The 27,752-nt window shown below is 38.3% G+C and overlaps 1 protein-coding gene across 2 annotated transcripts in view; it reads right to left on the bottom strand.

The window, feature by feature from the left end:
• Positions 1-27,752, bottom strand: part of cpne5b (copine Vb) — a 219,343-nt gene that overhangs the window by 48,233 nt on the left and 143,358 nt on the right. For both annotated transcript variants that reach the window (XM_017358211.4, NM_201028.2), the window contains 4 exon segments: positions 15,991-16,094; positions 13,642-13,746; positions 4,318-4,359; positions 4,150-4,225 (listed from right to left, as the gene is read on the bottom strand). In XM_017358211.4, the coding sequence (XP_017213700.1) occupies positions 4,150-4,225; positions 4,318-4,359; positions 13,642-13,746; positions 15,991-16,094 (327 nt within the window).

Below are 27,752 nucleotides of genomic sequence, written 5' to 3'. Positions count from 1 at the left end.
GAGCCCAAATAAAAAAATTAAGTTACACTTGCAATAAAATGTCCTGAAAGATGGTTCTGGTCATGTAAGACACTGCTTATCAAGCTGATATAGGTGCAGATCTACATTTTTGTAAACTGTATGTTTTTAGCCAGTAAAAGCTTCTCTAAACAGACTGTCTAAGCTTCCGGAGGAGATTGAAGTGTTATTATTTAATTTCTGTGTTATTTTACCATGACAGAATGAGTATTTCAGCAGTAAACTATACTTTCTGATCTACAGCATCTGATGGAAAACTGTTTATTTGGTAAAGTGAAGGCTTTATCAGGCTTCGTTAGGCCTAGCCATGACAGGAAAATACATGGGATCGCTATCTAGCAGAAATTCTCTTTATGGGTCTGAAATAATAATTAGGAAGACAAAGCTAATGTTAGCCGATCTCCCCATTGACCGCTGAGCCATCGCGCCACCACAAACTACAGTACTAACAAATCAGAACTTGGAAAATAGATTTGGTCACGATGATTTTCTCTAGAAGGACAAAAGAGAGTGAGAAAGAGAGCGCAGCAAGGAAGAATAAGTCAGATAATGATGCTGGAAAGCACACAAATGAAAGTGGAGCCAGCCAAGCGACCTCTTAGCAGCGAGAGGTGAAATACCGGTCGTCCCCCATTCATCTCCAAACACTGAGTAATCAATAGCTCAAATAGACTCTTTGTGCTGAGATGGATTCAAGAATCTGGACGTGAAAGGAGTTTCTAAAGAGTTTACTGTACACTTATGACCTAACACCCTTCAGGTTCACGAAAAATTGAGGTGAGATTAAAGTGTAAAAATGTATAAGATGTAAATCTGCAGATGCATTAATGCAGTGGTTCTCAAACTGTGGTACGTGTACCACTAGAGGTACACGGAGGAATCACTGAGTACTAAAAGAAAAAAAAGAATAAAATTTTAATCATTTGATGCATACGATAACACTAATGTGATCAGCATTGGCTGTTCTCTAAAGGCTACGATCAAAGCGATGTGCTTGAAATGTTTACTTTATACTGTAGCATCACTGTCATCAGCTGCTCAACCCAATTGGCGCTGAATTAGAGAAAGAGGTGCGTGGTGCTTGCAGAGCAGATAAGCACTATAGCAGTGGTCTCCAACCCTCATGCCACAGACCCGGTCTATAAATCAATTGGTACCGGGCCGCAAATCTGAGTCTGAACGATCATTTATTTAGAAAAAATTTTTATTTTGTAAAATGACCGTATTCTCTTGTTAAATCTGGGTCACTTGAGCGCCAAAATTTAACCCAGAGGCTAGCAAAATAAGTAAGAACTGCAGCACGACGTGCTTGCGTATTTCAGGTGTACACAGTTGAAAACATCTTAACTTTTCAGAATGCCGCACCACGAGTCACGTGACATGAACCAACTGATCAGCTTCATATTTTGTATAGAATATAATTTCATTAGACTAATTATCTCAGACAAACACAGAACCCCCAAACACTGCAGCGCTTTTTCAATTTCTCCATAAATAAAACGTGTATCAGAGTGCAGCAATGTTTTGTCAGCTTGATATCCACTGAGAAAAAACAATCTACATGCACTTGGATTTGCGTATTTATGAATTGCTTTCAGAATTTCAGAATTGTGCTTTGCATATTTATGAATTGTGTTTTGAATTTACGAATTTATTTTTGAAAATGTGAATTGCGTATGAATTTTATTTTTAAATGTATTTTTAAAGACTGATCTAGCTCCATTGTATGGTGGCTAATTCGTACAAATTCATATGAGCCAGTCATATGAAAATAAAATGTACGACTTTTTAAAGGAGGCATGGCACCAAACCCAACCCAAAACCCAATCGGCATTGAGGGATGAGCAAGTCATACTAAAATGTACAAATAAGATTGCACAAATTCATAGGAATTATCCACTATATCAAAAAGTTGAATTGGTGTGAGATAGATGAAAACTTGCCAAAAAGTTTGAGAATTTGTTGTTTCCCCATTTAAAAAAAAAAGCAGCTGTGCTTGACAGATGATCAAAGATGGACACCGAGTGAAATGACTCGCGTTAAAGGTAATTTGACAGAAATAAAATGCTTTAACGCAGTTTTACTACACTAGAATTACTCCATTTTCTACAAATCAACCCAGGAAAAAAACTCTTATATTTGAGGAATATCCATACTCTAAATAATACAGCAGAACTCATTCCAAGGCCAATAAACAGAGTTGACGCTTTTGTTTAAGCCTGAACCGTATAGCGTTACCTCCCAAAGAGACACAATGAATGTTTTATCAACCCCGACTGCAAAGCATTTTCACAGGCCACCTGACTCACTGCTTTATCTGCCATGAGTTATTTTACAACTGGTCGGTGATGTGTTGGCATCAACACATTAGGAGGTGGGAGTGCTGGGATTGCTTGCATTATAAGATAGCATCCTTTGGGGAGGCAATGGTAAATCACTGTAATAATGCAGAATCCTAGGAACACTCGTATAGTAATCCCCATTTGCGTGCTTCCCAGGGGCCTGAATGTACCATCAGAGCATTTACCAGAGAACACAGTAGAGGCGTTTAGATGCATGTGAATTGGAGTGGCTAGTGAAAAAATTAAGTGTGAAGCAACATTAAAAAAGAGAATTTGAAACAAACATTAGACATTAGAGATGCATGGAGAAGTTTCACTGTGTCCCCGTTTACACTAATGCATTTTAGTTTGTAAACGCTTAAGTTTTGCTACGGTTACGCCATTGGTCCACACTACGCCGGAGTTTTCCAGCGCTGAAAACGTAGCGTTTTGAAAACGATGGAGAGGCCGTATGTGTATGCACATGTTTTATTCATACAAGTGATTTAAGCTCTTCATGGTGTGAATTCTCAACAAAGTTCAGATATGATGCAAGTAGTTGAAAGTCCATTGTCAAAATGAAGTATAATTATCTCCCAGAATTTTTTCCCCTTATGATCATGTTCCCAGTCATCTGACACCAGCCTTCAAACTCAACAAGACTGAGACTGCTGCAAAACTAATTTATTACAGAGGAAAAGGAGTGACAGAATCATTTTATGATTGAGATTACTAGTTAGATTCCCAGGAAAATACAATTTCATATTCTTAAGACACATTTTTATATTTTAGGTTGCATTGTGGTTTTCACATTTTAAATTCACATCTTTGAATGGAAGCTTAGTTCATGTTTATAATAAATAGACAACTCATTTTAGGATTAGGATTAATGCAAGGGTTAATGAATATACAGATATTTTGGATACCAGTCATGTTTAAAGTGAATGTAAACATACTTACCCAGACTCATTCTGAAAACGTACCCCTGTATACATTTCCGGAGAGTTTTTTTTGTTGTTGTTGCAGTTTTTGCTTTCGCAAATCCACCAGAGGCCGCTGTGTATGCTTTTTCAGATCTCAAATTTCTCTCGCAAGTGCCATTCACGCCTGCTGTTCTCACGTAAACCCAGCAGAGGCCGCTGTCGACTGAGTAACTGACTGACTGATCGACTGGCCAACCCTCCTCCTTCCCTATACCCAACCCATAGTGTTTTCTAAAGCAATTTAGAAAAAAATCTTGTTTGCTTTTTACCACATTTTCAGATTTTACCACATTCTCAAACTTTTATTTACTTATTTATTTTAATGTTTGGCTTTTCTTTATGTCTTAGCTCGAAAAGGATTGGCATCATACCACCACGTATTGTTCGTTTAAAAGACGGAATGCAGCCATACGCAACTCTGGGTACATATTTCGTGATCTCCAGCAATGTTTATATGAGTGCGTTTTCAGAATAATGTTTTTCATTTTTGCGTGAACTATCTAGGTGGATGCTAAGGTGTTGCTAGGCAGTTGCTAGGGTGTTCTGAGTGGTTGCTAAGGTGTTGCTAGGTGGGTACTAGCGTGTTCTGAGTGGTTGCTAGGTGGTTTCTAAGGTATTGCTAGTGTGTTCTGAATTTTTAAGGTGTTCTAGGTGGTTACTAAGATGTTGCTAGGCAGCTGCTAAGGTGTTCTGAGTGGTTGCTATTTGGTTGCTAAGGTGTTGCTAGATGGTTGCATCCCTTTATAAATTACAGTGTAAATTCAGCTGTTTTGCATATATCGATGTTAAAGATTCCTTCATATATTCAGTACATATAGCCATCTCACCTCATATACGTTGAACTGGCTCTGACCTCGGGCTAGCTCTCTGTAGCTTGTGGTGAATTCTCCGATGAAATCGTGGCTAAAAGGTGAGAAGATTCACACATTTAGCAAATCATCACTATTACGAGTCTTTTTTTGTTATTCACATATCCAGAAACATCAAAAGCATACCTGCCGTCACGATCCCAGTCATAAACTTCCACTTTGATCGTTCTGAAAGGCAGAAAAATCCCAGGTATTATGAACAAATCAATACTCTCTGAAAGAGGAATGTATAGTTTTAGCACCCGATTTACCAAAGAAATGAGTGTGTGTGTGTGTGTGTGTGTGTCTACTGATTTCTTACTGATAGCCCTTAGTGATTTCCTTTTTTTTGCATGTGTGTCACAAATTAATGTTTCAGATCCTCAAAATAATATAAATATTAGTCAGAGGCAACACAATCATTTTTAAAATGAAGATTTTATCATTAAGCGCAACAAAAACCAACACTGCACAGCCCTGTGTGAAGAGTGATTGAAGCCCCCTGGTTTATCACACCTGAGTTCGACTTTTCTAGCTACACCCAGGCCTGATTACAGCCACACCTGTTCGCAATCAAGAAATCACTTAAATAAGACCTGCCTGACAAACTGAAGGAGACCAAAAGATCCTCAAAAGTTAGACGTCATGATGAGACATACAAACATTCAAAAACAAATGAGAAAGAAAATAATTAAGATCTACCACTAGAGAAAAGGTAAACAAAAACATATATGAAGCTTTGGGATTGCAGCGAACCACAGTGAGAGACAATATCTACAAATGGTGGTTGCTAAGGTGTTGCTAGGCGGTTACTAGAGTTTTCTGAGTGGTTGCTAGGCGGTTGCTAAAATGTTGCTCAGTGTTTGCTAAGGTGTTCTAGGTCATTGCTAAGGCATTGCTAGGTGGTTGCTAAGGTGTTCTATGTTGTTGCTAAGGTGTGGTTTTCTGAGTGTTTGGTAGCCGGTTGCTAAGGTGTTGCTAGGCAGTTGCTGAGTTGTTCTAAGTAGTTGCTAGGCAGTTGCTAACATAAATTAGCATGGTTCTAGTATGCATTAGCATGTTGCTAGCATGTTTCTAGCATAGATTAGCTTGTTGTTAGCATGGTTGTAGTATGAAATAACATGTTGCTAATATGATTAGTATGTTTATTAGTATGTTCATAGTATAAATTAGCATGCTTGCTAGTTAGCATTAGTATGTTGCTAATATGGATTAGTTTGCTGTTAGTAAGTCTAATGTAAAGTCAATGGTCCATTTTACAATGGAAGTCTATGGGACAGTTGCTAGGGTACCATAAGTGGTTGCTAGGGTCTGGCTAGTAAGTTGAAAAGTCATCAGTGATTGGCAGATTGGTAGTCTGTGTTAAATGAGCCAAACATTAAGTCTGTATAACAGTCTGGCACAAAGTTACCAGCTAATAAAATCTGGTCCAATGTTAAGTCAATGGGATTTTTCTGTAGTTTTCGGGTCAGTTTTGGGAAAACCGCAAGTCAGATCAATTGGAAAAGATATAGCAACCTGAGTCAGAGCAGTTTGGAGGTTTGGAGAAAGTTTGGTGGTTGTAGTTTGAACGGTCTAGGAGAAGATGCATACTGAAATTAGTCCGAAAGAAAATGAATGAATGAATGATTTAGAGGCATTTCTTAACATCTCAGTTAAGAAACTTGTGCAAGACTAGCATTGAACATATTTCAAGGAGCTTTGATTGGTCTCTTGCTGCTCGGGCCTAAATTGAGTCATCAGTCACAATTAAACAAAAGCAGTCTGTAAATGCATCCTGTGGCAGGTGTTCCCTCAGCGGCTTACGTCAACAAGATTTGCTGAAAAAATAAAGCTAGCTTCTGTCCATATTAATGAGGAAACAAACCCGCTCGGCTAACATTTGCTCATTAGCACGACTGAGGTGTTTCAGAAAACTCTATAGACCGGCAAAAAAAAAAATCTGCTCTTGTTTACTTGCTATCTGCAAACAGTCCAGACTTCCCACGCAAATCATTACAGCCATTTATGGAGGAAATGAATAATTCTTATAATTACATTGACAAAGTCAGCGCCCATAGGGCACAGTGTTTCTAGAACAAAAGTGCAAATGAATGTCCCAGAGCGCCTGCTTCAGTTCTGCTGAGTTGCCTGGATGTTTGCTTTGGTGTAAGAAAATAAGTGGGCTAATGTGTCCCTCGATATCCATATATTCAAAAGCATACAGTGAGTGAGTAGCATTGTTTATCTCACGCCAAACGGTTATGACTTTCTAGCACAAAAGAGTCCAAACAATTAATGCAAGTCAAAGTGGTTCAGTGTTGTTTTGAGCCACGCCGTGTGTCCTTGTATGAAAAAGTTTTGTTTGAACTGGATTGAAAACAGTTTCCACAAAGTCACATGTCCAAACTAATACGCTTTCATTCATTCATTCATTCATTCATTCATTCATTCATTCATTCATTCATTCATTCATTCATTCATTTTCGGCTTAGTCCCTTTATTTATCCAGGGGAGCCACAGCGGAATGAACCGCCAACTTATCTAGCATGTTTTTACGCAGCGGATGCCCTTCCAGCCACAACCCATCCCTGGGAAACATCCATACACACTCACTCACACTCATACACTATGGACAAGTCAGCCTAACCAAATCACCTGTACCGCATGTCTTTGGACTGTGAGGGAAACCGGAGCACCCAGAGGAAACCCACATGAACGCAAGGAGAACATGCAAACTCCACACAGAAATGGCAACTGACCCAGCCGAGGCTCAAACCAGCGACCTTCTTGCTGTGAGGCGACAGCGCTATCTACTGCGCCACTGCGTTACCCATCCCATATTAGTCAATTCTAATTTTAATTCTTATATTTTTATAATCACACTTGATAAAAACAGTCAGAAACACTTTGATTGACTTTTTTATACGTGTCATCAGCTGGGGAAAGCCACGCCCACTAGTGACCATCTCTGCTGACTGCCACTATGCTGACACACATGCATTTGTAGCTCCGCCCTTTTTTGAAATGAGCACAATCTCGTTTGAATTTAAAGGGACAGTCACCAAACTCCACAATTAGGATTAAAGCCTAAACGGGTCAGTTTCAAAAGAGTTATTAAACTTTATTTATGGGCCTGAAACTTCACACACTCTAGGGACATCAGAGACTTAATTTACATCTTGTAAAAAGGGGCATAAACGGTCCTCTTAAACACCACAGTGCGTTCATAACATTTCGTCTTCTGAGGATCAAGTGATCTGTTATATAGACCTTTTTCTTGGAACGCAAAATTACCCATTATGCTTTGCGTGTATGCGCAAGGAGAATGCGAAGAACTTCCGGTCGGCAGCTGATGCGTGTAAACAGTCACATTTGGACAGCTTTCAAACGATAGTTTTAGTCTATTTCACCTGCTTTCATCCTCTATTAACTAATACTGTTGTCCATCAGCAGCATCTCCTGGACTGATCATTTAAAGAAATGCGATCTAATAGGATGGAAAACAGCTGCTGTGAGGCATTTTCCCCTCATCAGACGGCATCTTCTGCAGTTTAAATGAAGCCTCGTCATCGCTAAAGTCAACATTTTCTCTTTATTTCAAATATATAACCAGCCCAAACAAATGTAGTTCACCAAAATGTTTGACACACACACGTAGCCTGTACTGTGCCACTGACACACTGATTTAATAACTGTGACAAAGTGTAAATATAGGCTAGTGTCATTTCCAAATGACAGAAAAACACAAACCGTGGTAAAAACAACACAAAATAAATCACAAACGGCTCGCGATTAGAATGAACAGAAAATCAGCCAGCAGAGGATCAATAACAGACTTTTATTGGTCATTTTTGTAAAATGCACGACTTTCATACCTGTTAAGTTTCATGCCAGTACTCTGGTTTGCGCTCTCTCTCTCTCTCTCTCTCCCTCTCTCTGTGTGTGTGCGTGTGTGTGTGTGTTAAAGAGCCGCTGAGCTAACAGCTGACAGGCCGGGAACGCACACACACACTGTATTTCTGACGGCAGACACGTGAACTAGGAGAACATTTTTCTCGTATTTCTGACGCGCTTGAACCACATGTGACAGATTATAACGGCTTTAACAGACACATTTTTAAGTTGTGTGTCACAAAAACACTCTGTTATCCATTAAAAACGTTATTGAAACCCATTTTCGGAGCGCAAATTACCAGTTGTACACGCTGTAAACGGAAGTTTTTCTACCGGAAGACGCTGGTCGCTATGGCGCCCTCCATGCAGCAGCCATGAAAAAGGTCTATAAGAAAAAAAGTCCCAGAGTGGCTTCTTCAACCACAGCAAACTCCATTTTTCTGTTTGATATTGGATGGAGTTTGTCAAAAAGTGATTGTTTTGTTTGTTTTTTGACTCATTGGATGGGAAAGGTGCTCTATTAGCCAATGTTTTATGCAATATTCCAGTTTTGCACATACATCTAAATTGCATCTTTGGATGGAAACAGACGTTTCTGTGAACAGTCAGCTAGGGATCCATCTGAAAAACTTTTCTCACCTCAAAACTCTCATCCGACTTGTTGGCAAAAAAATAAAAAAAGTTCTGCCTATTTTACCAGCAAGCCAAAGCGAAGGCAAAACCTGAGAAGTTGTTGTCTGCTGCAGTTGAGGATCAAAACCAGGCTCCCTCCGCAGAATAGTGGGCGGCTGCGCTCTTTGACGTTCGTTATCTTCAATGTAATGAGTCAGCACCTCTCTGAACATCTGTCACCTGGGCGTCATGTTCCTGACAGTAAGAGAACGCAGCCGCCAAGACGCCTCCCTAGGCAGCTGTCTATCAAGACTCGCAACAGAAGAGGAGAAAATAGACTGCGCTCTGAGCCAAAACAACCTCAGTTTTCAAGGCTGAAGGTACATTTCTGAGCAGTTCTGAATTCCCATACACTGACCTCAAACCAAAAACCAAAACACCGCTTCGGGCATTGGTTGAAAAACATAAATGATGTGTGTTGCGTACAATTGGAAAGCCAAAGCGTTTAATGCAGAAACTCTCCTGGTAAAACATTGATGTATTTTGAGTTGACAGTCATCATTTGCTTGCTGAACATCAGTGGATTCCTGTGGAAAACTTGAAATCTAAAAGTTTTCCTAGATAAAATGAGGTGTGTATATCCTCCCTGAGGTTTATTCTTAGTTTTTAGGAGAGCGAGTGTGATTCATTTCATTAGCGTCGCAAATTAAGCGAGATCAGAATAAACCATGGAGACGTGAGGGGGATGTCGCACTCTTTTGAAGCTTGAAATAAAATAGATGCACACTGACATCTTTTTTTTTTTTTATGGGGCTTCCGGAGCTGTAATTTGTTATGTCTACACACAGCTGAATTTAGAATTATCAGCCCTCCTGAATATTTTCCCCCCAATCTTCCCCCAAAATCCGTTTAACAGCGAGAAATTTTTTTAAAAACACATTTCTAATGTAATAATTACAATACCTAATTTCTAACAACTAAATAACATCATTGTAGAACAATGGTTTGTTCCGACTCAGGCTCATTCTGAAAACATACCCCATATACATTCCTGGAGAGCGGCAAATAATTCTGATAATAATTCATTCTGAAAACGAAATCCCGTGGAAATTTCTGGAGACCGCGAAATACATCCTGGGAGGTACGCATGGCTGCATTTTACACCGCTACGGGGCGGTGTGACACAGTTCTCTTTTGCGCTTGCCGGCTGACCGCTTACCTCCGTGTGGAGGGCTTTCCCGCCACAATCAGTTTGTCCGGTCAGCTCATCGTGTGTGCCGGCGGACTTCAGATGCAGAGAGGAGGAGTTGACAAAGGCGTCCGGGTTCGAGTCCAGGGAAGAGCGGTTCCAGAAATCAGGTAAGACAAAAACAGAATTCAAAAAATAAAGCAAACGAGTTCATAACAGGGTGAGAGAACGTGGTGAAATCCGAAAACGTGGTAAAAAAAAAACAGATTGATGAGGGCTTTTCTTTTTCTAGACGGCTTTTCTAAATTGTTGCTCGGGTTTAGGGAAGTGAGCGGGCGGGCGGGTCAATCGGTAAAACTAGTTGGGTTCAAGGAAGGAGGAGGGTGGGTCAGCCGATTGGCCGGTCGCACAGCGCGGGCGCGAACGGCACTCGCAAGAGGCGTTCGAGATACGAAAAAGCGCACACAGCGGCCTCTTGCGGATTCGCGAAAACAAAAACTGCACAAATACGTACCTCCCGGGATGTAATTCGCGGTCTCCAGAAACGTCCGCTGGACTACGTTTTTAGAATGAGCCTGGGTTGCAAATAAGTCCCTGGAGGTATGTTTTTTTGCCGTTTTTGTTTTGCCGTTCGCGCCTGCTGTTCTCGCGAAAATCCACTTCCCAAAACCCAACCGACAGTGTTTTCAAAAGCGGTCTAGAAAAGGAAAGCCCTCGCGGCCGCCTGGTTTTTACCACTTTTTCAGATTTTACCACATTCTCATCCTGTTATTTACTTGTTATTCATTTTTTTTGGCTTTTGTTTTTGTTTTATCCGGTTTCTGGAACCATCTCTCTGGACTTGAACCCCATTGAAACAGGCAACTTCTCTCTGCGTCTCAAGTCCACTGACGTATGGGGTGAGCCACTGGACAAAAGCAGTCCATACAAGGGGTCAGCTAGTAGCATGAAAAGGAACAACGTAATACCACACAGTAGTGCTTGTTTTAAAGACGAAATGCAGCCATACGGTCCTTTGGCTCCATAATTCATGATCTCCTGAAATGTATACAGGGCTACGTTTTCAAAATGAGCCTATGTTGGTTTGTTATAGACAATTGAACAAATATATTGCTCATAACATTGACCCTAAAATGTTAAAAAACTGCATTTATTGTAGCCGAAATAAAACAAATAAGACTTTCTCCATCAGAAAAAACATCATAGAAAATACTGTCAGAAACTCCTTGCTCTGTTAAACATCATTTAGGAAATATTTAAAACAGAAAATTCATTGAAGGGCTAATCATTTTGATTTCAACTGCAAGTGGTGATGCATTGATGCCGTCTGCTCTGGAAGGTTCGTGCACAGAGATCACCAGTCCCCCAAGCCAAAGTAGATAATGCCTGCGGTGGCACTGCAACATCATGCAATTTATGATCCATATATATTTATCCACTGTCCTGGTTTATTTCCCCGCTGTTAGCGCTCTTTCATGAGCTGTATGGCCTGTCAGAGATATGGCTGTGTCTGATAGATGGAGTGCCAGTAGGATGAGCCAGAGCAGGAGGACGGATACAGAGAAAGCAGTCTTATATACTGCAAAAATACTGTTCTTATTTAGCATATTTGTCTACTTTCTAGTCTAAATATCTAAAAATTATTAAATCAAGATGCATTTTCTAGACAAGTAAAAAATATTGTTTTGTTTTCAGAAATATTAGGTAAAAATTTAGTGAATTATTTATTAAAACAGACTAAATAGGCTTAGTTAAAAATGGATAGAAGGGAGAAAATGTAAATGTTTATCTTTTTTTCATAAGTATAAACAGTATACAGAGTGTTTTGAATCGATCTAGGTGAAAGTCTAAAGCTCAAGGCACAAAAGCATTAAGGGTGTTAAAAAGTATCAACTTTAGCTTTTTTGTGGATAAAAAAATACGCTCTGCGCCCCGGCGCATGGTCTAACAGGGTTGTGCTTATTCTCTTAAGGGTGTGTTTTGAGCATAATGTGCATTAAACCAGAGTCTACTCTCTCATTCCCTTTAAGAGTCAGTTGCGCCGTGCCATGGCGCATTTGCTATTTACATGGTGGACTTTGTAAGTAGAAAAACTAAACGCTTCACTAGTGAGAAAAACGTTAAACAGAGCATCTGCAGCGCGAGGATAAAGAACGAGCCTCCTCCATTCAGCCTCTTTACTTTCTCTTTACTTTTACTCCTTTACTTTGGTGGAGTGAGGAGATGGTGGAAACTCACTAAAGACATCTATTAACATAGATATTTAATATTGTTTAAGCGCAAAGATTTGTTTCAAAGCTAGTCCTAAATTAAGTTTTATTTTCCAGCAAATGAATAAATGAACATTAATATTGAAGTGTGGTCATTATATCCAGTGCTTAATTTGATCTGGATCTTGCCGGATCCTGTTTCGGGAAATGTCAGATATTTGTGTTTTGCATTCCGGTATCAAGTCAGACAGAAAACCTGATGGAAGAGGTAACTGTGGGCTGAATGTCAGTGGTGTTAGTAAACTAGATATTGATGTTTCGTATGATTTGTTTGTAGCTACATGTTTGTTTGTTTGTTTTTACCTGTTAAAACAATAAGGTTATATTGCACAAAATAATTAAAGTTCGTTCAGAAATGTGATAATTTTTTTTTTTTGTATTAACTGCTTAGCAGCGTCTTGTTCCGGATAAACTGAAATTGAGTGGCGGACGTTGGTCACGGTAACTTTTTTTTCCCTGGTTTTGTTCCAGAATTGTATCAATTTACAAATTAATCACTGGTTATATCCAAACACACGTCCTGTTCTTATGCCCCAAATGGAGATGCAGACATCTCCAAAACCTGACAAGAGGACAAATCTAAACTTGTTTTTATTAAAACAAATATAAATATTAATATAATATACAATACTGATAACAATAACATTATACACATGCAGATTGCCATGAAGAATCTGAAAAAGCCCCCTGAGATGAGGCAGTGTTTTTTATATTTATGTAGAAAATAATCATTTTTGTAACATTCATTCATTCATTCATTTTCTTGTCGGCTTAGTCCCTTTATTAATCTGGGGTCGCCACAGCGGAATGAACCGCCAATTTATCCAGCAAGTTTTTACGCAGCAGATGCCCTTCCAGCCACAACCCATCTCTGGGAAACATCCACACACACATTCACACACACACTCATACACTACGGACAATTTAGCCTACCCAATTCACCTGTACCACATATCTTTGGACTGTGGGGGAAACCGGAGCACCCGGAGGAAACCCACGCGAAGGCAGGGAGAACATGCAAACTGAACTGAACCGAGGTTCGAACCAGCGACCTTCTTGCTGTGAGGCGACAGCACTACCTCCTGCGCCACTGCCTTTAATTATTTTCATATATAAAAATATTTGTGTATCCCTGCACATCCTTTGTGTATTCAGCAATGTGTAAGCAGTTGGACCTGCACAGGCGTAGGACCTATAAAGGACTTTAGGGCAGCTTTTAGTTGGTCAACAGTATGGTCTACTTCAGTTTCTGAGAATAGTAACGTGCCAACAATGCGCCTTAACACACCTCCTTTGCAGACCAGCACACTAATTAGTCCACAAAGTGGCGCAAATGAATTTGCTATTTAAACAACGCAGCGCGAAACGTGAAAATGACAGTTGCGCCGGTCTGAAAAAAGCAACAAATCACGCCAAACACATCTTGCGCCTTATTGCGCAGGGTTTATGATAGGACCCTCTATGTGTGTGTCAGTGTCTGTATGTGTCTCTCTCTCTTTGTGTGTGCATTTGTGTGTGTTCTACCTGTCGTAGTCTCCATTGCAGAGCGCTCTGACTGGAATGGTGAACGGCTGCCAAACAGGGTTGAGTGTGTTCTTCACCACTTCTGTTTTATGGCAGATGGTAAACCTTCATGTAGAGAAACCAACAGAAACACAACACTTCAGAGGAAACTCAAATATAATATCTCATTCAACTTGCCGGCCATACAGACTGCAGGATCGATAAACAAAAAGCTGTAAATCAATCCAAAAATTAATACAAAAACGGTCTGTGTAAGCTTTCAAATAGCATTTAAGTCCAATTATCGAACTCCAAAAGCCATGCTCGAGTTGAACATTTGATAATTAGCCCTTCATCAGCACCCAGGAGCATCATTAAACCTGTTCCAGCACTCGTCTGAGCCTCTGCTAGGCTTTTTTTGAGTTGCTCCGTTGAGGATTTTTTATTTATTTTTGCACTGAAAGGCAAAATGGGCAAACTATACACCCCGGCTCTTGAAAACATGAATCCCCGGTCACTTAAATGAAGAGGCTTTGATGAGGCACTCTGGGTAACACTAGGATAGAGGAAAACACACACACATGGACGAGGAGTCATTTCCAGCCCATAAATCTCCAACGGAGCGGAGAAATGTTTTGCCAGGTTCACAGTACGAGCTGAGGGCGGAGCTGAGGATCATGGGAAAATATTCCTTTTAAAGGAATCATTTAAGCCTAAATTAAAATCTTGCATCCTCTCATGCATCCTTCACTTGTTCCAAAGCAGTTTTTTTCATTTATTTGTTTGCTGTTGAACACAAAAGAAGATATTTTGATGTATGTTTCAGATACACGTCTTTATTTTATACATATGTTAGAAGGTGAGGCTTATCGTACAGGACAGCGTAGTGACCAAACGTCCCCACGAGTACAGCAATACCAGTATATTTTCACAATGAGACATTTTTTTGGCTACCATGAGGAAAACGACTCACAAATCACACAGAATAAATAATTTAATAAAGTTAACAAACTATTTTAAAAAAAGTAAGTGGTTTGAACATAAACCAGCTAGGTTGTCCCAAAAACCCTTAAGAATTGTGTTGTTTCTTGTCATTTTATTTAAGTAGTCTAAACAAAGTGATTTTATGAGTGTATTTGTTCACAGAATTTTGCAAAAAATTAAATTAATAAATTTAGGTATAATGATTTTAAAAATATAGGAGCTTAAAACAAACAAACAAACAAACAAACAAATAAAAAACACACACACAAAAGGAAGGTTTACAACGCAAATTCCATTAGAACAATTTGCTCGCTAAACAAAACTACAGTATTTTTTTAATATGATATATTTACAAAATGACAGAATATATAACTTTACAAACTGTACTGTAAACATGTTATCGACACATTTGTATAGTATTTAATACTATGACTGAAATAAGCATATAACGGAATAACATAACAGAATAAATACATATTTTTACACACATTTACAAAGGAAATAAATAGATTGAATGATGGGCTCAAAAATGTGTCAGTAAAAAGTTTGTGTGGATGTCTGTGGGAGCAAAATCTGTGTCGGCCTACATTCTGTTGACCACAAAAGAAGATATTTTGAAGAATGTTTGAAACTTCTAACCATGTACATGCATACGGGAAAAAAGAAATATTGTGTGTGTGTGTGTGTGTGTATATATATATATATATATATATATATATATATATATATATATATATATATATATATATATATATATATATATATTTATTCATTCGTTTTCCTTCAGTTTAATCTCTTATTAATTACAGATCACCACAGCGGAATGAACCACCAAATATTCCAGCATATGTTTTACGCAGCAGATGCCCTTCCAGCCATAAACCAATATGGGAAACCGTGCTGCCTAATATTATATAATAAAAAAAGACTGTTGTACAATATTACTTTATATATTGCTTTATATATATATATATATATATATATATATATATATATATATATATATATATATATATATATATATATATATATATATATATATATATATATATATATATATATATATATATATATATATATACATATGTACATATATATATATATATATATATATATATATATATACATAAACACACACACACACACACACACATATATGTATATATAAATATATATATATACATATATATGTCAATAGTTCAAAGTTTTAAACATTCTTCAAAATATCATGTAATGTGTCTAACAGAAAACAGAAAAAAATATTTATCAATCTGGTTTGGAACAAGTCAATCAAAACTGAGTAAATGAAATTAATTAACATTTTTGGGTGAACCGTCCCTTTTCCTGTCAAAAAGCTATTGCTTTATTGAAACACTGGACACTTACGTGCCATCTTCATTGCTTCTGTAGAAGACCATGAAGGGATCAGATTTCCCGAAAAAATCCTTCTTGTCCAGTTTGTTGGCACAGAACTGCATGGTTGCACTGTCCTATAAAGAAGCCATAAGGAAAAAAAACATTTTTAGTTAACATATATTAACATATAAAGTTTTTATTTAACTTGAGTTTCAGTTACATACAAAATTATTTGCCCTCCTGTGAAAATGTAACTTTCAAATAGCTGCTAGTTCATTCATTCATTCATTCATTCATCCATTCATTCATTCATTCATTCATTCATTCATTCATTCATTCATTCATTCATTCATTCATTCATTCATTCATTTTCTTCAGTTTAGTCTCTTATTCATCAGGGGTCAATGAACCGCCAACTATTCCAGCATATGTTTCACACAGCAGATGCCCTTCAGGCCAGTACTGGGAAACACCCACACACACACACACACACAGTCATACACTACGGCCAATTTATAACACATGTGTTTGGACTGTGGGGGTATATGTTCAACCATATGAGCTAAACAAAGTGTAGTACACTGTAAATCCCAACAGTCATATTTATCAAATAAATTGAGTGTAGTTAACTAAAAATTGACTGAAAGTTAATTCTACTCATTGGAAAAGAGTTTTGAACTCAGTGTTGAAAGCAATGGGTTAATTAAATACCTCATTACTTCAACTTAAATGGAGTGAGTTCACAGTACACATATAGATTTGTTTTTTTTTTACTCAAATGGTTCCTCAAATGGTTTGAGTTGCCTTAACTTATAAAGTTTTACAGTACTCAGTTGGTTTGAGTTCTCTTCATTTGATGTGCTTAAATTGCTTCATTTACTCAAATGGATTAAGTTCACAGTACTCATTAGGATTAGTTATAGTTATACTTAAATGGTTTGTTGCAACCGGTTTTTCTCAAATGGTTTGAGTTACCTTAACTTTTTGGGTTTTACAGTGTAGCTCTAGTGTCTCTTTTTTCGACCCAAACACTGAACACATCTGACTCCTCAGCACTGCTTTCAGCATCTGTCCTTGTGCACAGACCAAAAGCAGCTTGTCTTTATTGTAGGCAAACAAAGGAATCCTTAATTGAGTCTTACTTTCGTTTCCTGTCCATTTAAAATGACTCACTAAATCCCTCCGTCTGACAGCAGCGGTCAGACTCTCTCTCTGCTGTTGATTGACGCTTTTCAAATGAACATGTCTGAATTTTTGGTTAATTCTCAGCTCTGCCTTCACTGAGCACTCTTAAAATCAATTTTCACTTCCTCTGGGAATCGTCCTCTAAGAAATTATGAATGCATTTGCTGCATTTTAGGAGTCTTTATTTCAGATTGTAATTCATCATCATGTACAGTCCCAGTATTGTCATTATTGTTATATTCGCTACACTGTAAAAAAATATTCGTAAAATAAGAGCAATTGTCTGTATCTTGTGATTTTTCCCCATTTGTTTATGCTTTTGAAATGTATTATGGGATCTTGATCTTCCGACAACTTTGGAAGCCCTGCAGGTCGGAAAAAGTGACTTTTATGAACATTTTAATAGTTTAAAGAGACATTATCTGGTGTTGTATATTACGCAACAAAAACCTTGATATAAACTGCGACCTTTATAGCTATTATTACATGGCTGTCTGGAATACTAAAAATTGGTTATGTAATACATAGGTTAGTATGTGCTCCGTTCAGCCAGTATAGTTTCTTTAAGTTTTATGATTTTGTCTGTTTGGCACCATCTTGTGTCTGAATAATGCGCAGGTTAGTGTATACTCCATCAGCTGTTTTAGTTTCTGTCAGCTTTGTATTTCTGAGTGTTTGGCTCCATCTAGTGTCTGAATAATGTACAGGTTAGTGTATACTCCATCAGCTGTTTTAGTTTCTGTCAGCTTTGTATTTCTGAGTGTTTGGCTCCATCTAGTGTCTGAATAATGTACAGGTTAGTGTATACTCCATCAGCTGTTTTAATTTCTGTCAACTTTGCATTTTTTTACCTGTTTGGCGCCATATTGTGAGTGAATAATGCGCAGGTTAGTGTATACTCCATCAGCTGTTTTAATTTCCGTCTGCTTTGAGTTTTTGACTGTTTGGCACCATCTTGTAAATAAATAATCCTCAGGTTATTGTACACTCCAATTGTTTTCTTTTTTGTCAGCTATGTGTTTATGACTTAGTGCTAACCACTGAGCCACCGTGCCACCAATACCAAGAAATGTACCTTAAAGTAAAGTGTGTCTAGTTATTTGCACATCGTTATTTACAATTAAACAACACAGCTCTGATTCAGACCATCAATGGCCTTAACGGTAAGTCAACATGTTTTTCCAAGTGGATGACAGAGCCAATCAGAAGCAAGCTTTTGTGTAGTGCGTTTGGCAGATTCTCTTGTGTGAGCGATAACTGCGCTGGACTCCAGATATTAGCTAGTCCTGTTATCTTCACAGCACTACATCGCTCTTAGTAAACAAACTTTGTTGTTGCGAGCTCCCATGACGCACTACAGCAGATGTGTGCGCCTTCACACTTATCATACACCCCAAGCCAGAGCAATTAAATGTGCGTTTGCTCTGCAGGCTTATTCCCGGACTGCTATATCAACATATTCTCTAAGTTCTTTCTTCTTGGAGTCACTCAGCCTTATTACAACACCTCAAACCTGGTGTTTGGAGCCGTCCAGATAGCGTTAGCACTATCACATTCCCTCCATCGCCCGCCCATAAAAAGCCCAGTGGCGGATGATGCCTTTTCACATGACAACCTTCAGGAATCTGCCAGCTCTAGAGCCACATAACACTTTAAGTGCAGCTTTAGGGCTCTCAGCAGAAATCATCTGTGACACCCGCTGAAAACGAGGCGGTATGAATATCTGCCTGAAGCCAAGACGCCCTAAATAGGGCACTTTACGAGAGGGGTGGAAAGTTCAGGATGCACATGAATTTCGAATGCAATCTCCACCCACACAACACAACACACCGCTGCAGATGCAGAATAATGCCATATGGTCTCATCAATGCCCCAAAGCCTTATAAATGTGTTCTGCATTCTTGAACGCTAGGCTGTAAAGGGGAAAGAAGCCTGACATTCTGCCTCTGCCAGCGTAAAACACACTGTGAGAACATCAGACAGAGGGTTTTACTCAGTGATGCAGGTGACCGGGGGTGTAACTGTACACTAATTCATTAATTTAAGCACTAAATATATCACATGGCAGCAACTCCATGTAGAGGTCTGCATTCCATAAATAAATTTCCGAATAAATCGCGGGAGTGGTCAGTAACGGGTTTAATTTGGGACGGGAGCGGGCTGTCTAGCAATATCGCGGATATTGCTATGCAAATGAGAGAGAGAGCTTTGCCTGTGTGTGTGCTTGGTGCTTGTGTGTGTGTATGTTTTTTTTTCTTTTTTTTTTTGTGTGTATGTTACTGCGCGTGCGCGCGGTTGAGAGAGAGAGAGAGAGAGAGAGAGAGAGAGAGAGAGAGAGAGAGAGAGAGAGAGAGAGAGAGTGAGAGAGAGAGAGAAACCAAACACAAACAAACAAACCAAACCACAATAGACACAAACCAACAAGACACAACAAGACAACAACAACAACAAGACAACAAGACAACAACAAGACAACAAGACACAAACCAAGACACAAACCAAAGAGAGGATGAGACACACTTCCTTCTGTTTTGCCCCAAATACACCACGACTAGAGAAATATTTTTCCCCCAATTTGAAACATTGATCAGTTCATTTTTTAATTTAAATGACTCAGAAAAACTTAACCATTTACTCGGAGAGGACGAATTGACATTTAGACTAGCTGCAAAATATGTATATACCCTACACACCATAAGAAATGGTTAATGTAAATATGTGTCTTATTTAAATAATTTTAACTTTTTACTATTATTATTATTATATTTATCAAATATATTGTTTTTTTTTGTGTGTGTCATTATATCTTATCTGTTTTACTATTAATTATTATTTTCAATGGTTTTAATATGTTTCATATTTGAAATGCTTTGGCAATACTGTACTTAATGTCATGCCAATAAAGCAACTTGAACTGAACTGAACTGAGAGAGAGAGAGAGAGAGAGAGAGAGAGAGAGAGAGAGAGAGAGAGAGAGAGAGAGAGAGAGAGAGAGAGAGCTTTTCCAGATAGCAAAATACACTCGGGCCAGTTCCGTCTAGATTCTCGCCTGCCGGAGACTTACCACTCGGCCCGGCTCCCGAACTCGAATGCTTGTGGACTCACTGCCCGATTCCGGCTCGAATCAATCGGGCCAGATGTGACAGCCGTAAGCCAGCCGACGCTGCCGCATCCGCGCCAGAATCGGCCCGAGAGTAATGTGCGCTGCTGCCCGGAGCTGGACTCAGTATTTATATACCTTTATATAAACCTTTTGGTATTACATTGGTACTTGATACATGGTATTACAACCCTTTGAGTTGATATAACAGCAAACGCCTGTGTGTCTGCTTGGTGCTTGTGTATGTGTGTTACTGCGCGCGTGCGTATGAGAGAGAGCTTTGTCTGTGTGTGTGTGCTTGGTGCTGTGTGTGTGTGTGTGTTTATACAGACAGCTTGTTATAGGCTGTCTGGACTGTATAGCTGAGTGATTTTCGGGTTTGTTTCCCCCCCGCTCTTTAGCGGGATCGGGCGCGGCGGCCAGAAAACGGGGCGGGTTCGGGCAGCGGGACAACAAATTCTTAATATAAGCGGGAGCGGTCGGGTTCGGGCTAAAACCTGGCGGGTGCGGGCGGGAGCGGGATTCAAAATTTAGTCCCGCGCAGATCTCTAACTCCATGCATTCAGGCATGTAGACATGGTCAAGGCGATCTGCTGCAGTTGAAAGCGAGCATCAGAATGGGGAAGAAAGATGATTTAACCCCTTCAGACCCTGCATCCATTACAATGGACTTCACATGACATCCCATTTTTCTTAAATTTGGAACATAATTCAGGTCTGAAGGGGTTAAGTGACTTTGAACGTGGCATGTTTATTGATGCTAGACGGAGTATACTAGTACTTCTAGTATTATGCAGTAACACTACAGTAAAAGCCTATAATGGTTTCCCTGCTTCTGGAAACTTCCATTTATATGGTAGCACTTTACTTGAAGGGGTGTTCATAAAAACCTTAATAATCATGACATGACATGAATGAGACGTTATGCATGCTTATGACAACTGTTATTAAGTGTCATTTGCTCAGTGATGTAATTTTAAATGCAAATTAGATATTATTATGACAACTTGACATAAATAAATATATAATATTTGTTGTGACAACTTGACACTACCAAGACAACATAACTTGTCATAAATCTGTCATAAACATAATTGTCATGAGGCATTATTGTGTCATGTGTGATCATGTTTTTACTGTATTTGTCATTAAAATGTCTTATTATAAGTGTCATTACCCTTTTATATCGTTTTATAAGAGTGTTATTAATATTTAATGACGTTTTAACGGCAAATTCTGCTCGTACCACAGTATTAAGGTCAAAATATGTTTATTAATGACGCTGTTATAAAATTCATGACAAATTTATAATGGCTTCATGACATTCATGTTTATGACAGATTTATGACAAGTTTTGTTGTCTTGATATTGTCAAGCTTTCTTGACAAAGACAAAAATAATGCATCTATGTCAAGTTGTCAAAACAAACAATGTCATCTTAGCATTTATGACACTTAATAAGCTGTTATAAGCATGCAGTGTATCACGTCAGGATTATAAATGTTTAATAATCTTAAGAACACCCCAACAAGTCAGGTGTTAACATCTGATAATAATTTACAGTATTGTTTTCCCTGGAACTGACAGTATTAAATGCATGGAATGTAAACAGAGCTTATGCAGTCAATCATTTCTGCAATATTCTGTCGATTTGGATGCAAGCGCAGCTACTGTGAAGTGTTTGTGATGCTCCAGTGTGCTGTGGTCTTGTTAGCGCTGTGACTGGACATGTGAAACACCTTCATTACAATCTCAAAAGGATTTTCTACAGCGTCTCTGTTCTCCGGATCAATAGCAGACTTCATTTGTTGTTCTTTTTGCTCCGCCGGCCATATTTAACCCACCCTAAAGCTTTAATTTGAGCATGTGTGAATGCGAAGCGACTCAGATCCCTTTAGCTCGCATGCTAACAATAAAGGCTTTTCCTGTTCTCATTACAGTGTGGGGTAGAATTATAATGGAGCTTTTAATTTGTACACAGCATTTGAGAAGAGAAAAAAAACAATAGAAGAAGCTCATAAAATGCATCGATGCCTTGTAGAGTAAAATAAAAACAAAAACAAATGGGTGAATATTAAGAAAAAATAAGTCCTCTTCTATTATTATCTGCAGAAAAAGGCTAGGCTGAAATGTCTATTGTTTGAAACATACTGTATTTGTTTATATGTTATTCCACAGTGAGTTGCATGTCTGCGTATAAATATACTTCTTAATCATGTAAAAATGAACCAAGAAAAACACTATTCATTTAAAATTTAATCATTTAAATGGTCACACTTTACAATAATGTTTCATTAGTTAATGTTCGTTAATCTATTTACTAACATGCACTAATAACGGAGAATACTTGTACAGAGTTTATTAATCATAGTTCAACATTTACTAATGCATTCTTAAAATCCAATGTCATGTCCAATTGTTAAAGTTAGTTAAAGAGTAAAGGCTAATTAACATTGAACAACTTTATTTTAAAGAGCCCTTATTATGGGTTTTTGAAAATGACTCCATGTAGCGAGTAACACAGCTCTAAGTGAAGTGAAATATCCAGCTAAGGCTTCAATCTGTAATGCCTAGATCAGACTGCGTGATTTTAGCCCCGATTTTGGCTCGCCGACAGGTTTTGAGAAATCGCCAACAAATGGCTGAAATCACAGGCAAATCGCTGCTCGTGCACGTGAGTGACAATCACACAGTATGAACTATCAAAGACGCGATCTGAGAGAATCGCCGATGAGTCGCCGATGCCTGTGAGATATTTGACGTGCTGAATATCTGGAGCTGTCGGCGATTCAAATCATGCCGTGTGAAATGAGTTTTGACTGAAAATAACATCAGCGATCGCCTACAGCCAATGAGAGAGCAGCTTTCACTTGTGTGTGCGTGTGTGTTTACCTGCTGCAGGCCAGCGGGAGGCTGGGGGAGAAGTTAAAGCGCTCTTTTTCGGTTTATTTGGACCCACGAAATGGAGGAAAAACTAGTGGAGCTTTGACAGGACTCAGGAGCGCCCGTGTCTGTTTGACGTTTCATACAGAAAGAAATTAGTTTATTATCAACGTTGAGGAGAAATGGCTAATTCCCTTTAAACCCAGGTGAGCAAACATGTACATGTTCTACTCCATTAAAGGCTTCTTTCTCATTATGTAGTTAATAACAAAAGATATACTACGTGTTTTTGGCTGTGAGACGTAGTTTGGACGAACTTGTCGGCAATTCTTCCTATAGTAAAGTCATGCAATGTGAAAGTCCTTGCAGTGTAAACAAAGCAGCGACGAAACGCTAGCCCAGATAGTCATGCAGAGTGAAAACATCTGTGACACGACGACTTTGAAAATCATGCAGTCTGAACTCGGCATAAGCGTTTAAAACTGTTGATTCATCTATAAAAGAATCGACTCATAGTGCTTCAAAAGAGTCGTCTTGATAACGAGTCATTAGGTGTTTCGCAATGACGTATCTACCAAACACAAGCAGTTACGCGCGCAAACCCGGGAGATTTGAAACCTGCGGCCCCGCCCACTAAGACGGGACAAAAGCCACACACACACACACACACACACACACACACACACACACACACACACACACACACACACACACACACACACACAAATATGAGTTTTAAACATATAACCAGCTTCTAGTGGTAAAAATCGATCCATTTAATTTTTTTTTATGGTCACACTTTACAATAAGGTTCATTAGTTAATGTTAATTAATGAATTTACTTACATGAACAAATAATGTACAATACATCTACTACTGTATTTGTTCATGTTAGTTAACGTTAGTTAATGAAAATACAGTAGTTCATTGTTAGTTCATGTTAACTCACGGTGCATTAACTAATGTTAACAAGCATGGACTTGGATGTTATTAATGCATTAGTAAATGTTCAATTATGATTAATAAATGCTGTACATGTGTTGTTCATGATTAGTTCATGTTAGTAAATGCATTAACTAATGAACCTTATTGTAAAGTGTTACCTTTTTTATAATCAAGACAGTCTGCAGAAACACGTTGATTGACATTCTCCCTTTGTACTTGCCATCAGAGGGGTGAAGCCCCGCCCACTAGCGACCTCATTAGCATATAGGATGTCAGTCTTGTTTTTGAATCTGCCACTATGCTGACACACAGGAGTTTGTAGCTCCTCCCTCTTTTGAATAGAGCACTCATTTGAATTTAAAGTAACAGTCACTAAAACGCCACAATTAGCATAAAAAGGGTCAGTTTTAGAGAGTTGATAAATATTATTTGTGGGTTATTTTGAGCTAGAACTTCACACACACTCTACGGACAACAGAAACTTATTTTAGATCTTGTGAAAAGGGGCATAACATGTTAATAAAGCTCAAATTTAAACATATTTAAAGTTTAACTCCTATTGTGTTTGATTTTAAGGGATTTTAAGCAGCATTAACACTGTTTTAGTGATGTTTTTTTGTAGTAACTTATCCAACACTGAATACAATGCATAGCAGTAATTAATCTTATATATTACCAAGTATACTTCTTATTTATTACATCAATGTGATGTGTTTATTTGCTAGATAGTAGCAAACTAAACAGAGTGTCCACGTTCAAGGCCTGTGTCTGTCTGTCAGCAGCATCACACTATATTATCTGTGATGAAAAGAGAAAAGAAATTGGACACAGACAGTATTGATAATATTGATCTTCTTCTAACATCCTCGGGCGTATCGGCACTGTCTTTGTCTCTGTGGAGAATTCAGCATATAAAAGCAGCAAAGCCCCAAAATGATTGACAATATTAACAGATAACCTCTGCTTCACATTGACCCCTGAAAAAACGCCTGCTGAGAGTTGATAGCTGACTCAAATCACGCGCGTACATCATTAGCTTATGAATTATTCTCGCTTTCACACCAAATTGACTTCTTCTTTCAGATCTAAATTTGATTACATCGCTTCTCAAGAGCAGATTGTACCTCAGTTTTTCATTTCCAGCCAGAAAAATCTGTCTTTTGGAGATGATATAGAGAAGTGGTCAGTGATTTAGATGCTAAAACCAAGAGATATTTCACAATCTTGCTCACACTTTACAGACACTACATCTTTAAATTGGCCTCAGTGTCTAAACCAACCAATCAGATTTCACATTCATGCCAGCCTTGTTTAAAAAAAAGTCTATGAAATCACTTTTTAGTAAGACATCTCATACTCTTTTTGTTTTTTACATGTGTTTAGATATCCAAGGAAAATAAAACCTTATTCATATATTTAATCCAACGTTTTCTATTAAAATGTTCTGACGTTATCGGTGCGCAATGAATCTTGGGATGTTCGAGGAGGCAAAGGATAAACCGATTGTGTCCTTCACTACTTGGTAAACAAAGGACGCATTTGAAGGAGCCTTCGATTTTTTTATATGCCCTTTGAATGCATCCTTCAGAGCCTCTGAAATGACACACAGCGATTGACTTCCACAGTAGAAAACACAAACACTATGGATGATTACAGTTTTTTTTTTGTTTTCTTCAATATATTTTCATTTGTGTTCGACAAGAGAAAGAAATGTTTCATATTTGGGTAAAATATCTATTTAAAGGTTCAATAAACCAGATGTGTCTTGAGCATCCAGCCTGATCTCACGAGAAAACGTAAGTATTTTACGTTTTGCCAGTTTAGTGGCTAATTCGTACGAAATGGTACGATTTTAAAAAGGAGGCGTGGCACCTGACCCCACCTCTAACCCCAACCGTCATTGGGGGATAAGCAAATCGTACTAAATTGTACGAATTAGATCGTACGAATTCATACGAATTAGCCACTAAATGAAAAAGTTACGAATTGCCGTGAGATTGTGTTGTGAGCATCAGTTAAGACAATGTTAGCACCTTTCAGCTTTAATTGTGGGAAAAACTGGATAATTTGAGCTTTTGCCAGCTAATTTCATCTTCTGGCTTTAAAATAATTTTTGGAGCGGACCAAAATTGGTGATGTAGTGCAAATCTGCTAGTGGAGTGATGACACGTCGGTTTCTCATTATTATTCATAGCAGAGATTTCTTATGTTTTCTTATATTTTCCTATGAGAAGAGCCGGCTTCTTAATTATTCATGAGAGCATGTGCTTTTCGAAGGCAAGGCAGACCAAGCTGGGAAAAAATTAAACGGGGGCTAATAATTCTGACTAATAATTCTGAGCCCCCCTGAATTATTAGACCCCTGTTTATTTTTTCCCCAATTTCTGTTTAAGGGAAAGAAGATATTTTCAACACATTTCTAAACATAATAGTTTTAATAACTCATCTCTAATAACTGATTTATTTTATCTTTGCCATGATGACAGTAAATAATATTTTACCAGATATTCTTCAAGACACTTCTATACAGCTTAAAGTGACATTTCTAGGCTTAACTAGGTTAATTAGGTTAACTGGGCATGTTAGGGTAATTAGGCAAGTTATTGTACACCGATGGTTTGTTCTGTAGACTATCAAAAAATATATAGCTTAAAGGGGCTAATAATATTCTCCTTAAAATGGTGTTTAAAAAATTAAAAACTGCTTTTATTCTGGCCGAAATAAAACAAATAAGACTTTCTCCAGAAGAAAATATATTATCAGACATACTGTGAAAATTTCCTTGCTCTGTTAAACATCATTGGGAAAATATTTAAAAAAGAAAAAAAAATCAAAGGGGGGTAATTATTCTGACTTTAACTGTATATGAACTAAGTTGGCCGTAGTGTATGAGTGTGTGTGTGAATGTGAGAGTGTATGGGTGTTTCCCAGTACTGGGTTGCGGCTGGAAGGGCATTCGCTGTGCAAGGCGTATGCTGGAATAGTCGGCAATTCCTTCCACTGTGGCAACCCCTGATGAATCAGGGACAAAGCCGAAGGAAGATGAATGAATGAATAAATGAATGTCACAGGAGAGCTAATAATATTGCCTTTAACTGTATGTTAAAACAACATGAAGCATGAAAATATAGAATATTTGTGTAGCGTGCGTAGACTGTGTTTTTCTATTGTTGTGACTTAACAATAGATCAAAAGATCAGAACAAAACCTCCGTCCAATTTATGCAGAATTCCAAGTAATGCCCATTTTCTTGCAATTGTGTAAAGATTATGTATGGAATATGCACGCTTCCCACCATGTGAAGATTTCCACGCAAATACTAATGAGTACCTACAGTACATCTCCTGACAATGCACTGAGGTGCATTATGAAGCAAAATGATGGCGCGGTGAATCCCACTGAACATTATTTTCAGCATCATTACCGGTTATTCACAGCCTGGGTAAACGGCTCTAAACACGTACACTGAAGTATGCACGATACGCGCTTCATCACATGATGACGCATTCAGTGTGTGTTGCACCGAGAGATCGTTTCGCTTCATAAGACCTCAGTGCATCATCAGGACCCGCAGGTAGTACTTATGATTTGCATGCATGTTTTTTTTTTCCATCCTGCTGACCTCTGTTATATTAATATCAGAGGACAACAGTTTCAGCTAAACATCATCTTTACTGTT

Source organism: Danio rerio, chromosome 11 (assembly GCF_049306965.1).
Source record: "Danio rerio strain Tuebingen ecotype United States chromosome 11, GRCz12tu, whole genome shotgun sequence".
Lineage (NCBI taxonomy): Eukaryota > Metazoa > Chordata > Actinopteri > Cypriniformes > Danionidae > Danio > Danio rerio.
This window is presented reverse-complemented; position numbering and strand designations above follow the sequence as displayed.